At 44.1% G+C, this 18,419-nt stretch overlaps 1 protein-coding gene and 1 long non-coding RNA gene across 9 annotated transcripts; one reads left to right on the top strand and one right to left on the bottom strand.

Annotated features, from left to right (window-relative positions):
• Window positions 1–665: 665 nt before the first annotated feature.
• Window positions 666–4,345, bottom strand: LOC101776010. Of its 8 annotated transcripts, XM_004975281.3 has the most exons (8): window positions 3,710–3,886; window positions 3,257–3,394; window positions 3,007–3,142; window positions 1,926–2,008; window positions 1,554–1,731; window positions 1,372–1,431; window positions 1,112–1,171; window positions 666–988 (listed from the first exon to the last, which is right to left on the bottom strand). In XM_004975281.3, exons 4-8 carry the CDS (start codon window positions 1,950–1,952, stop codon window positions 861–863), a joined length of 453 nt encoding a protein of 150 aa, XP_004975338.1. In that variant the 5' UTR covers window positions 1,953–2,008; window positions 3,007–3,142; window positions 3,257–3,394; window positions 3,710–3,886; the 3' UTR covers window positions 666–860. The 8 variants fall into 8 exon arrangements, 1 of the variants encoding a protein (XP_004975338.1); XR_001164457.2 differs by having other exon boundaries at window positions 1,112–1,431; window positions 1,550–2,008; window positions 3,710–4,345; XR_002678360.1 differs by lacking the exon at window positions 1,112–1,171 and having other exon boundaries at window positions 1,550–2,008; window positions 3,710–4,345.
• On the top strand, window positions 3,978–5,529 carry LOC106804408. The gene is made up of 3 exons (XR_001393258.2): window positions 3,978–4,115; window positions 4,213–4,246; window positions 4,344–5,529. It is a non-coding gene; the product is annotated as an uncharacterized LOC106804408 (long non-coding RNA).
• Window positions 5,530–18,419: the final 12,890 nt, after the last annotated feature.

The raw sequence follows: 18,419 nt of genomic DNA, 5'->3' as shown, positions 1-18,419 counted from the left end.
CCCTAAGTTCAAAAATGCAACAAATATATAGCGAATCGATGTGAAAAAAAAGGTACGAGGGAGAGAGGATACCTTGCTCTTCAAGATCCCCGGATCAAACGAAAGTTTCCTAAGCTAGAATGTGAATTCGTAGTATAGGGCGAAGTAGGGAGAGTAAAAACCCGAGAGAGTGGAGAAGAATGAGGAGGAACTCTCGAGCAGGAAGATGGGCCAGTTATTTATGGAAGGAGGCTATGCGCCACCGTCGCTGGCGCCAAATCTTAGCGCCACGTCAAAGGCCAGGCGCCACGTCGGAGGGGCAGTGCGGGGACCTTGGCGCCATGGAGGCTGGCGCCAAGACGTTATAACTTGGCAGCTAGCGCCAAGCTAAGGGTCCATTTTTTGAATTAGCTACGGGTCCATTTTTGGAATTAGTTTCGCTAGGAGTCTATTTATGAAATTTTTTCGCGAAAAGGGTCAAAATAAAAAAAAAGTCGGGCGGTGCGGCAGTTCACCGCGCGTGCGGCTCCCGGTGGTGCTGACCGATGGTCCCGCTTGGCAGTGACTGTTCTTGGCCTGGAGGTGGTGACTCGCCTCCTTCCTTTAGCGGCATTTCTTTGCTTGAGCCATGGTTTTTCGCACACAGAAAAGGAACTGCCGATAATGTGTTACAGAGAACAATCGTAGGCAATAAAAGAGGAGATTTTTGTAAGTCTTAAAATGTTTTTGACAGATTGGAATTAGTTAGAGCACAGGAGATGCATGTCATATTACTGAAACCTCAGGAACGTGAAATTCGAAAGAGGAAGAATACAGAATTAAAACAAGATAATACAACACTTGCATAGTTTAATTTTCAAGTATTACGTATCGTTAATATCCTAGCTGTCGCGGAGAACGTAAACCCTCTCGCTGTAAATCCTCCAAGCCAGCTGAATGTCCTTCGGTGGCATGGATGGCGCACAGCTCTGTCTTCCAACAAAGTAAGCAGGTATGCTTACACATAGCTCTGAAAACGCAGATCAGTCCGCACTAATTAATAGAACAGGAGGTTGAGAGAAGTTTCTAGGTAGATTTCGGTATCGTGGAATTACATGACTGAGCACAATGACAGTACGAAGACAAATCTCACCTTGAAATCCTGGGCAATCTCCCCTATGAAATGAAAGCTTCCTAACGAGCAGTGGTATAGCTGTGGATCACTACAAGCTAGGCATAAAGTTTATAATTTGCTAACTCAGCATACTTTATTTCAAGTATGCGCAATAGTAAAAATAAAATGTATTTTGCTTCACATATTGAAGAACAATAGTCCCAGGGCGGTAATAGTAAGGCTTAGTCGTAGAGAGTAACAACAAAAACTGGCATAAGAAAAATCAAATTATTACAAACCTTGGTGGCTATAGCTGCTACCATGGAGCCTTTTCTCCAATGAACTTCGGAGCAGTTTACCTGAAGAAAAGCAAACATTATAATCAGTAAATTGTTAGGCATACATACAGATGAAAACTGAAATGCAATTTATTCAGATGAATGGGAAGCAAAACACATTCTTGAACATTAGACATACATACACATCTGAAGAGCAGGAGCGGGAGGGCAAGCTAAAGAGGCAGCAAGCCAGCAAGGTTCTCTACCGCACTCTATCAAACAGGGAGATTCAACTTTCACAAAACCATATGCTGAGAGGAAACAAAAAGAAGTGATTCCAACATGTGAAGAATGACCTGACAAAGAGGCTTTTATAATGACCTGACAAAGAGCCAAAAAATTATATTGGCTAATAAAACATAACAAATGGTTAGACAGGTTTATGAGACATTGCAATTAAGCAAACAAAAATAATTCTAGAAGTCAGAGCTGAATACGATCAATAGGAGATCTACAAAATAATTAAATAACAGACAGTGGATAGACAAGACTCCAAATAATGGATGGTAAGATACCTGCAATAGTAATGGATGGTACTTCATATTCTTATTCTCCAATGACTCATTTGGGCCATTTTACCACTAATCAGCATTCCACTCTGCAAAAGAAATGATAATATGAGTTAGAAATACCCCTCATTTGATTTGTTGTAAGTGAAATATTCAGGATTTGTTGCAGATGTTATACAAAAGTTCCATGCTACTAATGCACAAAAGGCAAGGAATTCCTTGCTAGCTAATCCAATAAATGTGTAACCTATTATTCTAATCCAATTGCTCCAGTCTGACCAAATAGCAATAAACTCAATCAATGTAAAATCTCATATTGGGAGCCATCCCAAACATTTCTCTCCCTAAATTGTGTCCCCCTCCAGCAGTTCCCCTAAACTTGAATCCTAAGATTTTAAAAGTGGCCATGTAGGTAATATCGGCCTGAACCAGGAGTTGGCATGATTCTTGCAGGATTGCTAGAAGCCCAGAAACACACAATGCAATTAGCAAAAATGAAAAATAAGAAAAGAACTTGCTGATGCTTCCTATTAAAGTTACCCTACCTTCAGTTGAACAAAAACAAGAAGATAAGTTGTAATTAAGCAGTCACATGGAAGCAAATTCTACTTGTTCTAAAGATTAGAGAACTACAGCTGCAGATTGCCAAGCGAAGAGCATTTGAAATGCCTCAGATTGAGCATCACGCACTTAGTTCAGTGCCATCTGGAGAATGGAGGGTTTGGGGCCCATTGTCAATCATATTCTACCATTACCTTACAATTGACAACAAACCCCAAACCCTAACCTCCCCCCCCCCCCCCCCCCCCCTCCCCTCCCCAAGTAATGCAAAGTTCATCCCTGGCAGTAACAAAAAAAATGTATTTTGCACACTCCAAAAGGCATAACAACAAATTCATCAAACATCCAAAGGCAAAACAAACATAATTCTTCAGCTAGCTAAATTCATGTATGGACCATGAGAAATTCCGGGGTAATAGTTTTCAGTTCAGAATGCCAGATGCATACTATAGTCAGTGTTATGACAAAATGACAAGAAACTTCAGAAAGCAAAACAACAATCTGTCAAGAATAGGATCAGAATTACTTGAAAACAGATGGGACTCCACACTTCCCAGGGGCATGAACTCGTAAACAAGAACCCTGTGGTCGTCTTCACAACAATACCCAATCAACTTCACTAAATTTGGGTGAGAGAGCTGCCCTGGAAATATAACCTCAGACTGCAAACAGGAACAAAATCTTCACATATGAGAACAGCAAAGCAAAACATGCCAAAAAGAAAAAGTGAAGACAACAGCGTAACAGCATATATTCAGAAAAGGTAGATTAATCACCAGCCACTCCCTATGGCCCTGCAAGCTATTGTCACCATCATGGACTTTAACGGCAACTCTCAGCGGTTCTTCTATCTCTAACCCTTCGCGGAGATCTTTGGTGATATACCCTTTGTAGACTCTGCCAAATCCACCACCCTCAAGAAAAGAAAAGGAAAGAATCATTGGATTGGATCAATTGTCAAGATTAAGAAAATGAAAGAATCATTGGATTGGATCAGATTAAACGTTCAGTACTAAAATTGCTGCAGTTTGATTAAGCAATAGCAGGGGTCATGCTCACTGAACACCGATGCTATCAAACATGAGAGAACATTTCTTCAAAAAAATTAGCAACAGTTTCGTCAATGTCTAAATTGAGGGATCAAACAAATAACAGAAATTTCTGCATCCTGCAACTGCAGTCTGCAGCTACGCAATCACAGACATGAAACCAAGATAGAAAAGTGTTACCTGATTTGGTGGCATTGGAAGAAACCCTGATTTGGTGCGCCCCACTCCTCTCTGCCGATGCCGAGGCCGTCCCATCGGAGCGTGGGTCTCGATGCGCGCTCCGGTCGGCGTCAAGATATGTTCTCGCCGCTCCTCCCTTATCCTTGCCCCCACTTTCTTGTTCCTCTCGCCCCGGCTGCAAACCTAGCTTTCGATTCCCCGGCTCGTGCCTCCACCTGTTTCCCCGCCCAAACCGCATCGAGCATATCTCTGAGCTCCGGCCGTTGATCGCATCTTCCTCTTCTTCTTCTGCTTTGGATTTGTCTTGCCTTTAGATGATGTGCGTGTTCTGGATGTCCTTGTGCAGGTGCAGAGGCGGCCATGGCGTCGGTGACCTAGGCCTGGGAAGGTCCGTCGTTACAGGAAGGTTTGTTGCCTTGTCTTCGTTCGGACGCCTTGCTCACCTTGATCTGGTGCCGTGGATGTTGATTGACTGCATCTGATGCTCTTCCTTGTGGCTGCAGTGGGCTTCTTGGATTGGGTCAGTAGGATCTCAGGGTGAGTTTGTCCGACGACTAGATTCTTTGATGTGTTTGTGTGCTGGGTGTAGTGGCTTTCATCAGTAAGAAAACAGTGCTTTTTCTTGTGCCTGCAGCAATCTTCGTGGGTTTGAGCAGCAAGTTCTCAGGGTAAGCCTGTCCCTTTACTGGTGTTTTTCGTATGTTTGCAGATGCTTCTTTCCTTTATTTGGTACATTGCATTTGTCCTCTTTCCGGTGTGATTAGCATCTGAAGGGTTGCTGCTGTGGTTGGAGAGTAGCATGGTTATTGCCTTTTAATCTACCTGCAGGGGCCATGTGTGCTTGTGACTTTATTATGCCATCTTATTTGCTGTTTATAGTATGGGTATCTTGTTTGTTGTGTGATGTGGCGTTGCTGTGCCTTCTTTATGGCATCTCCAATGGTATAAGTTAGCTGCTAGCTCAAAGTTGATGTAAGTCTCATGTATAAGTCAACTGCTAAAGTAGAAGACAGCTTTGAAGATTTTGCTGTGAGAGAAAGCTACATAAAAAAGCGAGCGAGACTAGCTCTTTACTCCACGCTAGTCTCATACGTTTTGCACTATTTAAGTAGTAAGGAATTGGTTCAGCTAGCTCTAAGCTAGACCATTGGAGACGCTCTTAGCATATGAAGAGTTGCTGCTGTGGTTGGAGATTAGCATGGTTATTGCCTTTTAATCTAGTTGCAGGGGTCAGGGGGTCATGTGCACTTGTTACTTTATTATGCCATCTTACTTGTTGTTTATAATATGGGTATTGTTGGGAAAACCACCTTCGGAACCCCTTCGGAGGAAGAAGTCTGACAAGTGTCATGCGCTAACGGCTTGTTTTGTGCGTGATTGAGTATTTGAGTACAAGTGGAAGCTCGGGGCTCTCCGGTGTACGAAGGGGGCTTCGGCGTACGAGGGTTCCGAAGGGGGCCCTCAAGGTTCCGGTGGAGGGCGTAGTACGCCCCGTTGGGATTTTGGCCATACCGAAGAAAAGAGCTGCCCTGGCACCTAACGATGAGCGCTTCAGGCGCCAAAGGCCCAAGAAATGGAGGAGGCCACGCTGTCCACCACGCGGAAAGGCAGACCCGTACGAGGGGCTAGCTGGAGGCGTCCGTACGAAGGCCGTATTTCCTATTGTACCCTAGAATATTCTTGGAATCTAGCCGTTGGGTAACAGTAAATTGTAATTGAACTTTGTGGCGGTTGATCTCCCAATAAATAGCGGCGCCACTGTAATTGATGGGACAGCCGGTCCGAAGTTAATGAAAGCAATTCGCATTTATTGTTCCGCATTCATTGTCCATTCTGCATTTAACTTTGGAACGGAAGGAAGAAGCTAGGATAGACACTTGAATGACTGCACTTGAATGACTGACTTCGCCTGAACGGGTTGGTTTTCCCTTCGGAGCGGAATTTAGAGTCTGTTGTGACGGAGTCCATCCCGGAGTTGTCTTCCACCAACAGTTTTTAGTGCCCACCTCGTGGTAGTCTCACGACCACATGGCTCCATCAAAGAAGAAGGTCCCTTTGGGGGATGCAACCGAAGGTGCAATCGTCACCCACCCTGAAGTCGAAGCAGAGGAAGATATTGAGGTCGAGCACATGGCCGACGGCGGACTGGAGGTAAGCTAGAGTTTGGGAGTAGCAGTCGAAGACATTGCAGCACTCAGGAGAATTGAAGCCATGGTCGATGAGGTGGCAGCAAGAACGCAGAAAGCAGCGGTAGTTCGCCTGTCAATCTCTAAGGGGCGCACGAGGCAGTCGAAGGGCAAAGCACTAGCCGCGTCCAGTGAAGCCAAAGAAGAAGAGCTAAGGCAGGTAGAGCAGAGGTATAGAACGCTGTAGAATCAAATTGCGCACAAAAAGAGGGAACTGGCCAAGGCAATGCAATATGAAGCGGAGGAACCTTCGAAAACAGTGTCCGAGGCACAGTTGTGGCAGTCCATCCAAGAGATGCAAACCAGGCTGAACGAAATGCAATAGCACAATTACGTTCCCGAAGAACATAACCTGCACCATCACCTCTAGGGAACAATGCAGCCGAGGGGGCCGCAAAGATACATCGCAGCGCCCACAACTCCGCTAGCCTTGGAGTTGGAGGATACTCCATGGGCTCTGAGGTTCAACGCAATGACCCTGCCGCAATATAACAGTGAGTCTGATTCGAAGGAGTTCCTCATGAAATATGAAGCAACCATTGAACAACGGACGGGATGCTACAAGCAAAGGCCTTCGTAATGGCTCTGAAAGGGCTGGCACAGTATTGGTACACAAACATACCGAAGGAGCAAATAACCTCATGGTTCCAGCTTCGGAATAGGTTGTTGTCTAGTTTCAAGGGGATGCAGGTTGAAGAGCTCAACTCAAACGACTTCACCAATATGTGCATCCAGGTGGAGAAGGAAACCTTGCAGAAGTACATGCATAGGGTTGTCAGAATGACAACCAGAGCTCCGAGGGTGTCTAAGGACAGCATAATCGATGCAACGATAGGGGGTTTGAAGGTAGGGACTTGCCAGGATCTCTTGGATAGGTACTGGACGAACTCTGTCCAGGAGCTGTTTGAAGTAATGCAAGAATATTGCAAGTTAGACAAAGGGATGAAGGAGGAGAACTGACAACCTCAACGCCTAGAAGAAGCAGAAGTAAACGCAAAATCAGTGGGGGTATCAGAAACCATGGCAAAATGAACCTCTAAAGCAGCAAGGCGGACCAGTCAATGTTTCTGGAGGGCCAAGCGAGGGGCACAACCATAACTACAATTACAATCGAGGGGGTGGCAGAAACAATAGAGTAGGATGAGGAGGAAGAGAAGGCAGAGGACACCAGAAAATGTATTATTATTGGCTTCACAGAAGAAACAACGGGCATCACACGCACTAGTGCGCTCCTGCCATACAGAAAAAGGAGTATGCGAATGAGCAGAAGGGGGCTTCGGCAGGAAGCACATTAAACCATGTTGCAGCCACAGAGCAATTGCAGGCACCGAAGTCTTTCACGTACCCATCTTTACAGTACATGATGCAACTGTTCATGCAGCAACACATAATCCAACCGTCAGCTGCCTCCGCCACCGCCACCACCACAACTAACACAGGCTTCGGTATTTGTGCCGACATGGCCAAACAGCATGGTGTCGGGGGGATATGGCCCCTCCAACTATCATCTCCCAACGAAGAGAAAGGATGAGAACAATACTTCATCAGTCGAAGGGGTTTCAGAACAAGGTGGGCCCCTTGGGATGGTAAACATCATCAATGCCATCTCCGGAGGGTCAAACGAACCGGTGCACACGAGTAAGAAGCAGAGGCAAGAATATTACCGAAGTGTATATCACATCTGCTCAGGGAAATATTTCCATTTGCCTTGGTCACACATACCAATCTCCTTCACGACAGCAGATGTCAGACTACAGCATTACCCTCACAGTGATCCCCTCATCATCAGAGCAAACATCGGGGAAAACTCAGCGCATTTCTTCGGAAATGATGTTGTCCGTATCCTTGTCGATAATGGCAGCTCCGCTGATATTTTGACATGGAAGTGTTACATAGAGATGAAGTTCACAAAGCAAGACTTGCAAAAAGCAGAACATCCACTGCATGGCTTCGGTAACAAGAGAATTGAAGCCAGGAAAAATCAAAGTAAATGTCACCTTCGGACAGGGCCCGATGATGAGGATAGAAGTCATCACATTTGATGTCATCGATTTCAACTACCCGTACAATGCAATCTTCAGCAGGAACACAATAAATAGTTTCACGGTAGCCATCCACCAAGGGTACTTGCTGATGAAGATACCTACGGCAGCCGGAGTACTCTCAGTATATGGGGATTAGAACGAAGCACGAAAAGTAGAAAGAATCATGTCAACCTTGAATAGGCAAGTCCATGTCATTGATGAAGGGCAAGATGAAGAGCAAGGCTCTGAGGCCAATCGGGCAAGAATCAATGAGTGATGCTAACGTAGAAGAACAAGTTGAGATACCCATGGCTAGAGAAGCACCGCCACAACCACGAAGGTCGGCAAGGCTCCGCGAAATGCGGGAAATATTATTGTTGGACAATGATGAGCCTGCGACATATGCAGAAGCAATGATGGACCCAGACTCCGAAAAATGGCAGAGTGCCATGCAATCCGAAATAGAGTCCATGGGAGACAATCAAGTTTGGAACTTGGTTGACCCGCCTGATGGTGTTAAAGCCATAGAGTGCAAGTGGATCTATAAGAAGAAAAAGGACATGGATGGAAATGTTCACATCTATAAAGCACGACTTGTCGCAAAAGGTTTTCGACAAGTTCAAGGAGTTGACTACGACGAGACCTTCTCGCCCGTAGTGATGCTTAAGTCCATTTGGATTATTCTAGCTATAGCTGCATATTTCGATTATGAGATATGGCAGATGGATGTCAAGACAGCTTTCCTGAATGGAAACCTAGCTGAGGACGTGTATATGATACAACCCGAGGGTTTTGTCGATCCGAAAAATGCTGGAAAGGTATGCAAGCTTCAGAGATCCATTTATGGATTGAAGCAAGCATCTAGGAGTTGGAACATTCGTTTTGATGAAGTGGTCAAAGGGTTTGACTTCACCAAGAACGAAGAAGAGTCTTGTGTTTACAAGAAGGTTAGTGGGAGCTCTGTAGTATTTCTAATCTTATATGTGGATGACATATTACTGATTGGAAATAACATTCCTATGCTTGAGTCCGTAAAGACTTCACTGAAAAATAGTTTTTCGATGAAGGACTTAGGGGAAGCGGCATATATTCTGGGCATTAAGATCTATAGAGATAGATCGAGAAGGCTTATAGGTTTGAGCCAAGATACTTATATTGACAAAGTGTTGAAGCGGTTCAGCATGGAAGAGGCAAAGAAAGGGTTCTTGCCTATGTCACATGGCATACATCTCAGCAAGACTCAGTGTCCTTCGACTGCTGATGAGCGGGATCGCATGAGTAGAGTGCCATATGCCTCGGCTATTGGGTCTATCATGTATGCAATGATAAGTACTCGCCCAGATGTTTCATATGCACTAAGTATGACAAGCAGACACCAATCTGATCCAGGTGAGAGTCACTGGACAGCGGTGAAAAACATTCTTAAGTACTTGAGAAGGACTAAAGATATGTTCCTCGTCTATGGAGGTCAAGAGGAGCTCGTTGTAACAGGTTACACCGATGCTAGTTTCCAAACCGACAGAGATGATTCAAAGTCACAATCAGGATTTGTGTTCACGCTGAATGGTGGTGCTGTTAGTTGGAAGAGTTCCAAGCAGGAGACGGTGGCCGATTCTACGACAGAAGCCGAGTACATCGCGGCTTCCGAAGCCGCGAAGGAAGGTGTTTGGATAAGGAATTTCCTCATTGAGCTTGGTGTGTTCCCGAATGCGTCCAGCCCATTGAATCTCTACTGTGATAATAATGGGGCAATTGCGCAAGCAAAGGAGCCAAGGAACCACCAGAAGAACAAACACGTAATGCGGCGATTTCATCTCATTCGAGACTTCGTTAACCGGGGTGAGATCAAGATATGCAAAATACACACGGATCTGAACATTTCTGATCCGCTGACAAAACCACTCCCGCAGGCTAAGCATGATGCGCATGTAAGAGCTATGGGTATTAGGTACCTTCTAGATTGACTCTAGTGCAAGTGGGAGACTGTTGGAGGTATGCCCTAGAGGCAATCATAGAGATGATGATATTCCATTTGTATCCATGATTTGTATATTGTGTTCATTGAATATCCATTAAAGGCTACTTGAATTGATTTGCAATTATGTGAATTGTATGTGAAACTCTTTACTTGTATGGTTATTCTAAAGTTGTCCCTAGTCGGAGTTCATGTGAGGACACACATGAATATTAGACTAGCACATGTATTAGTTGATGACTATGTTTCACAAGTCATGGACATGGAGATGTTGAACTAATAATGTGGACACATGTGGAGACATGTGTTAGGACTGACCCAACATGAGAAGTAGTTCTCTCTTTAAACAACATATACGCTTTGTCCTTAGACCTGAGATTGTCGCATGTATTCTAGATGTGGATCGACCTACTTAGGGGCTATCAAACGCTATGCCGTAACAGGGTAGTTATAAAGGTAGCTTTCGGGTTTGTCAAGAAGCATGCTATGAGACATGGTCAATCAAGATGGGATTTGCCCCTCTCTGATTGAGAGTGATATCTCTGGGCCCCTCGAGTGATCGGATCCGAAAATGCATGGCCATGCTACGTACGGTTAAGAGTTAACCTACAAAGGGATTCCGAATCACAGGATCGAGAAAGAGCGGTCGGCTTGAAGCTAGACCAAATATCGTGAGGCAAAGGGAATAGCATGTATATTATGTTGTGATGGTTCGTCTGATATGATCTTCGTGTGCGTATAGGAGTTGGCACGTCTTGCTAGAGGCCGCTACCGACTATTGGGCCGAGTAGGAGTACTCGGGCCATGTCTATACGTATCCGAACCCATAGGGTCACACACTTAAGGGGCTGGAAGCCCAATTCGGATCCGATCCGAGTTGGATTAGGTTTAGGAGTACTAATGGGCCTCGGATCCAGAGGCCCGTCAGGAACCCCTATAAATAGAGGGGTGGGGGCGCCCTAGGGTTTACACCTTTTGGCGAAACACACCTGCCGCGCCTCCCACGCCCTCGCCTGTTGCAACTCGCGGATCTAGCAATCCGGCTTGCGACGCTTCCTCCCTGCACGTGTGGATACCTTGGAGGTGTTGCGCCTGCAGCACTTGGACGAGCCGCCGACGAGCCACGACGAGCCGACGACGAGCCGCGGTACCGGAGGCGATCTTGCTGTGCACGTGGACGAGCTGCTGAAGAGCTGCTGGACGTGATCGACTACGTACGACTACGTTGATCGACTACGTACGACTACGTGATCGTCTTCACTGCATCGACGCATATCTACATCTTCCGCACCAGTAGTGCGTCGAGTGGTAATCCCGTGATCCTTATACGGCAGTTCTTCCTGGTTATACGCGGTAGAAATTTTGATTTGCGCTAGTGTAGCCTACCTCGTATCCCTTCAAAATGCAGAGGCAAAGTGTGGCAGAACTGTCCAAATTAAACCGGCTTAAGTGCGCTAACCATCCTCTTAATGATTAATCCTATCAATACACACTTAAAACGGTGTAATCTGACAGTCAGTCGGGTCAAGCCTGATACAACCACTGAATATCTCAATCGAACAATACACCACAAGTCTCACATGAAGGTGAGCATAGATAATACAAACATCACAGAGTTTACATAAATTAAGGTAAAACACTCTCAAAAAATATTTCATGAAAAAATGCACACATAATTACGCCAATGACCATGATTATGCAGATGATTAACTTTTAATTACGATGCTAACACCAACGGTGTTACAAAGAGGCCAATGTCTGATGATAGATGAAGAGCAGCAGAAGCGGAACTGCAAAAGCTGCTAGTTGCCAGAATAATAAGAGAAGTGCAATACCCAATTTGGGTAGCAAACGTCGTAATGGTACCGAAGAAGAATGGGAAAATTGGAATGTGCATCGATTTCACAAAACTGAACAAGGCCTGTCCAAAGGGCCCATTTCCTTTGCCAAGAATCGATATAGTGATAGATCAAGTAGCAGGCTGCGAGATGTTAAGTCTACTAGAATGTTTCTCAAGGTACCATCAGATATGGATGCGACACTCAGATGAGGCAAACATAGGTTTCACAACACCCTTCAGAGTTGTGTATTTCGTTCGAATGCTAGAGGGGCTGCGGAGTGCTGGCCCAACTTTCAACAGAATGATGAAGGTCAGCCTCGACACGCAACTAAACAGGAATGCTTCGGCATATGTAGACGATGTAGTGATCATTGGCCTCAAAGACACCGACCATATCACAGACCTTCGGAAGACATTCACCGACATGAGAAAGTACGGGTTGAAACTTAATCCGAAGAAATGTATCTTCGGAGTTCGAAAGGGAAAGCTGCTGGGGTGTATGGTCTCCAAGAGAGGGATTCAGGCAAACCTAGAAAAAATTGAGGCAATTCGTAGAATGCACCCTCCGAAGTCCAGGAAAGAGGTCCAAAAATTGATGGGCCGAATAGCATCGCTCAAAAGGTTCATCTCGAAGTCAGCAGAATGAAGCTTGCCATTTTTCAGGGTCCTAAGATCAAACATCAATTTTCAATGGGGCCTAAAGCAGCCAAAATCATTCGAAGAGCTGAGAGAGTATCCGGAGAAGCTTGCCGTCATGACAAGCCCGTCTCCGAAGGAAGAATTGCTATTGTACATCGCAGCAACGGATACAGCTCTAAGCGCAGTATTGGTAGAAGAATGAAGGGTAGATGACAAATTGACACAGTTACCTATCTATTATGTCTCCGAAGCCTTGAGTGGCTCCAAGATGTTTTACACAGAAATGGAGAACATGGCCTACATGGTGGTTATGGCTAAGCGAAAACTTCGACATTACACTACAAGAAATATGTTGATCTATGACGAAAATTTTATGACAAATCTGTTCTTGTCATAGTTCTAGCTTAAAACGTCATAAAGTTTCACAGCCGAACAAATTTAGTGACAAAGTTACGGAACGTCATAAAAGTTGCTACTGTAGCCAAAAGAAATCATCACTCACTGTTACATGGTGATTTTATGACGATATAAGCTCGGCGAAAACATCATAAAGCAACCAGGGTCCCACATGTAAGTTTAAGCTGATAAATAGGGTGGTAAAATAAATGGAAAACGTGCTCCTCCCGTGGGTTGAACCTATTACCGATCGAATGGGAAGACTTTACCACGACCAGATCCCACATGTAAGTTTAAGGTGAGTTGGTGGTAGAAGTTCTGAGATGAAAAAAAGGAAAGGATAATTAAAAGGAATGAGTGTCCATAGCAAGGCTCGAACCCGTGACCTCTTTGATTGTGCTGAGACAGCACTACCACTAAGACATGAACTATGTATGTTTTTTAGATAAGATATGTTTTACATATTTTGCTTCTAATAAGTGTGGTCCACATGGCAGTTGCAGGCCCAAGCATGGGGTATATTTCTCATTTCTCGACACAACGTACACTAATGCAAGAGACTCGCCAGCACCAGGCTTCTATTGGCTGTGGCAAAGACTAGAGCTAGCATGGGTGCGCAGATCTGCAACCGCCTATGGCGGGAATGGCGAATCCTAGCGAGCCTAGCAGCGAATGGAGGAGCAGGACCCTCTCCAGTCAGCTCAGTCCCCTGTTTTGTGCCGCTACTTTCCCCTATCATCCTAGGGAAGGAGATTTTTGGATTTAGGGATATGGTGACCTTAGATTTTGATTTCTAGATTTCTAGATTTTGATCTAGTACCCTTATATTTCAACCTGGTACTATTAGATTATGATTTCTAGATTTCTATCAAATCACTTTTAGCCACATAAACATAATCACTTCTCTCATAGAATCAACTTCCATGGGTACATAGAAAAAATCATGTATCTAGAAAAGCCAAACGACCAAAAATTTGAAACATAATTTGATAGTTCATGTATTTTATTAGCACCCACCAGTGTTTGGAGTAGATTCTAATAGCAACACATCATCGTCACCTGATCATGATGTTATTGATGTGGATCCTGAAAACAAGTGCAAGCACGGGTTGGCTTTCCATGTGATGTATGATTGGACAGGCACCAACCCTGGGTGCCAGTATGCATGTTGTTGCAAGGTAAACGACAACTTGTTTGAATTCTAATAAACCATGCATCTACTTTTGATGGTAGTGTTGTAAACTTGTAAATGGTGAATTGTATGAACGTAATCGGTGACTATAGAATGAAGGGATGAAATGCGCGTAGTTCAGGTGGGTTGATCCTGAATAGGATGCTAGAACTAAAGGTATTCTGGTGGAGCTGATGAAGATGAAGGAAAAAGCTAAAGAGGAAGCAAGGTCGTGGGAAAAAGCATGGAGAATTTCTAAGAAGGTGGCCAATGACACAGCCTATGAGCTGCACTTGATGAAGTGATACTTTGGGGAGGCAACCATTTCCCTAATGAACATGAGGAAGAAAATGAGAAATGATGCTCTGATGTCTCATCTAAAAATGGGAAATGATACTAGGAATCTGAAAGATGAAAATGATGCAAGGATGTGGAAGGAAAAATGCGCAAAGGATTACAAGGAGCTTGAAGTGACTGTTACTGAGCTGCAGGAGGTGAAGGGACACCTGGATCATGCCACCATTGTGGTGAAGAAGGTCAAGGAATCACTGCAGCAGGCCGCATATAAAAGGTCATTCAAGGATGATGACGAGGCATAATGTGATGTTTGGTGTTATTGCTAGGTAGACAGTTGAGAGGTGGGATCATGCTTGTGTTTTGGTGGCTGATGATACTATCTGGCAAATTATGATAGCTATTAATGATGATTATGAACTTTGTAATGATGAATGGCTATGAAATTTCATCTTATGAAACATATTGCTATTGTGATGTTTGCTGCTGGTTGCTACTGTGAACTTTGTTATTATTGCTAAGGTAGAATTCAAAATTCAGATACGCTGCATAATTGAGGAACACTAATAATAAGGATATTGGTAGTATATATACAAATGCGTTACAGGTGTTACAAAATGAAAGATCACTAAACTACTAATAGCTAGACAACATCCATATTCCTCGCGACCAAATCCAGTTCCTAGGAACCTGCGTAATGCGGATTGTAGGATCATTGTTCACATCTGCCACATTTCTTATTCCCAGCTGGTAGATCCAGTATTGCTCCTCTTCATCATGCCGATAAGTTCCTAGGAAGAAAATGTGATTTCCCTTCAGGTTAGGCAAGTCACAAATGGCATGCTCTTGTACAACAATGCACTTTCCAGGTCCAAATATTATGATCTTATTCTGGAACTCTGGAGCTGTCTCCCAGGGAATAGGCTGCCAAATGTCACCGACGAATGAATGCAGAGTAAATTCCACCACCTTAACATCTCCCTCGTTGATGTCCCAGGACCCGATGTTGTGCATCCTCTCCTCCCGAACAACAAAGAACAATCAGTCTTGACCTTGGAGTAGAGAAGAGTTGCTTATGTCAAGAACCCATGATAACCGGAGTCCAACGGCTTGAGAAGGTGCTGGAAGATGATGCCCCAAGTAGATCCGCATGTGTTTAGAACAAACTGCACCAGAAATCTTCAGAAGATATGGTAGTCTAGTCGAATTGGCTTCCCAAATGCCAGATGCAGACACGCAATGACCCTAGCGATGGAGAAGATTTCAGGGGACCCTAGCGATGGAGAAGATTTCAGGGGCCAAAAGATAGTTATCACAAGAAATGACTCTGCGCCATTAGGTGTTTCCAAACCCAAGATACAAGCTTCGACAATAACCATATGACACCATTTTGGAAGTCAAGGAAGGATAATGTGCTCCCGAGGAGACAAAGGATTCAGCAGGAGCACAGAGCTCCCATCCCTGTCATCTACGATGACTAGGTGTCCAGATCCACCGCAACCAATCAAACTACTCCTTTTCCCAGCCAATGTTGGAAAGGAGACCTCAAAAAGCCGGTGATCCGAGATGGATGCGAATGTCACTGCTCCAAATTCACCGATATCTTCAGATTTCAGAATCCAAGGGTCAAACGGGCGTGCCTCACCTGAACAAGTGCAGTTCCAACTCTTACAGACTGCTTTGAACCTGATGAAATCTCTTGCATCACTGATCTTATTGGGGATGCTCACAACAAGATGTGGCATAAGATTTGCCTAGGAAGGAACCATGATTGATGAGAGATTGACTGGACAGCCAAAAAGAAGGTAGAGGAAGAACAATGGAGGACTCGTAATAGACAGAGAAGGGGGAAGTTATGGACGAGGCAGAGGTTGCAGTTCCAAGAAAGACAAATGATGACCGAGTGGAAGCGGTTGGCGAAGGTCCAGTGTATTGATGTTTTGTAGAAAGGACCTTCTTGAGTAACAACTACATGTGTCTGTTCGTGTACACCAGATCGTCTTGTTTAACTACTTATTTACCAGATTGGAATTTCCTAGTATATAATGATGATATCACAAAATAAATGTTATCATGAAATGAAATTAACTTATTGGAAATAGCGCAATGATGTGGCACTTATGGAGAGATTGGATGCCCGCTTTATGATTTTACATTTCTTTGCGGGGCAACAAAGGGATGGCCTTATCTATGTTTATATTATTACCCCTGTCTCTTCGCTTGTATTGGAAATAGTGTGATGAAATTATTTATTGGAAATAGCGTAATTATTGGAAATAGCGTGATGAAATTATGTATTTGAATCCGTGGAATGAAATTATGTATTGGAAATAGCTTGTATGTAAAGAAACCATAAAACGAAATTAATGTATTGGAAATAGCGTGATGATGTGGCACTCATAGAGAGAAGAATTAGTGGTGGAAGAAGAAGAAGAATTAGTGGTACAAGAAGAAGAACAATTAGTAGTAGTAGTAGAAGAAAAATTAGTGGTAACAATATGTTATCATCTTGGATCTATATCCCATTGCGTAGCGGTTTTCTTTTATCTTTGCACAACTATTTTGAGACCACGAAGGCATATTTCTTGCACTTTTCATCTGGTCTGTTAACAATCAGGGCAACAGACTTTCCTCCTTCCTCACTAAAGATTTCTCACGTGTTCGAAAAAGATATCTTGGGCCAGGTCAACATACCAATCACAAACGACACATTGAGGATGGCCTACTAAATGATTTTATTACTTTGCGGGGCCAGTTGGATTACCCCCGCAAACTCTTTAGCGCTGGACTATACCACCACAGTTGTCTCTGCCTTAAGTTCAGACCATAGGTCGATTATACTCCCACCAGGACACTACATCAGGTCCACATGCAGATGAGGCTACAACTACAGGATATACCTACTGCCTCTTGCTCAGGCCAATTCAAGAACTTGGGAGCTTTCAGGATGAAGCTTAGATGAGGCTACAACTACAGGATATACCTACTGCGTGCTCAGGCCAATTCAAGAACTTGGGAGCTTTCAGGATGAAGCTCGAATGGTCGCCCCGGTCCACGCTATGATGAGAATGAGAACTTCAAGATTTTAACTTGCTATGTGCTAAACAGGGCATGATAATCTACCGCATGGAATTTGCACAAACAAGCTTCATGGTAAGCGTCGGGAAGCCCTTCTGAAAGCCCTACCTCAGCTTATGGATGAGGTCTATAGACTTGAAGCTACATGAGTAGCCAAGTCACAAAGGATTAAGATAGTGTAACAAGCTGTAGCTATAAGAGGCAAAAGGATTGATTGAATGGTTAAGTTAAGATCACCCTACAAGCTAGCATCACATACTGGCCGGGTGGGTACGGTACGGATTTAAATTTAGTTCTTAAATTTGATCTGATCGAATGCGAATTTTACGGATACTCCGAGAGATAATCAGAAGTGTATTATACAAAAACTAAAATAGTATTATCTGACTACTTCAGTTAGCCCAATACAGCACAACCCGACCCAATATGCCATCTAATAGCTAGCCTATATCTTAAGCCATGAGCTTTATATAGCACAAGCTTCATAGAATCATAGTCCACGCCATGGCACTACCTCATTGCATCATGTTACGCAGTAAGTTGCGGTTGCGCAAACTTAAACTAGCTGCAATGAATGTGTGTCCATGAATGGGTGCCCATCTCCCTAGTAATAGTGCTAGTACATCGAGTTTTTGTTCTTAGGTTTGAGGTTTCTTTATGTTGAGTTTTTTAGTGTTAAGATTTTGGTGCTCCCTTCTCTTCTCCGGCAATGAGGAGGATGTAGGAGGCTTTGGTTTTTCTATGGCAAGACCGGCGAGCTGCTGATGATAAGTATATGCTTGGATCGATTATTGTCACTTCGGAATAAAAACGGCATATGGGTTCTTCTCCACCTTGACGATGCTTTCTTCAGCGGCGGCAACAATTTAGTGAGGCGGGGGCTAGCAGATCTGAGGTTCTTACAAAAAATGCAGTTCTTGCTGATCCTTTTATTGGAGTCCGGCAGTGTTTTTGGTGCCAAGAATTGTAATGGCTTCTTTGACAGTTTCCTTCGGCAAGATTTGGCACCTTCTACCCTCTGGTGCAAATCACGCCTGCGTTGTTTTGTGATGGATCCCTAGTCCATACTCTTCCGAGTTTTTTTCAAGATCTTAGGCGTCAGTAGCA

The sequence above is a fragment of the Setaria italica genome, chromosome VII, assembly GCF_000263155.2.
Source record: "Setaria italica strain Yugu1 chromosome VII, Setaria_italica_v2.0, whole genome shotgun sequence".
Lineage (NCBI taxonomy): Eukaryota > Viridiplantae > Streptophyta > Magnoliopsida > Poales > Poaceae > Setaria > Setaria italica.
This window is presented reverse-complemented; position numbering and strand designations above follow the sequence as displayed.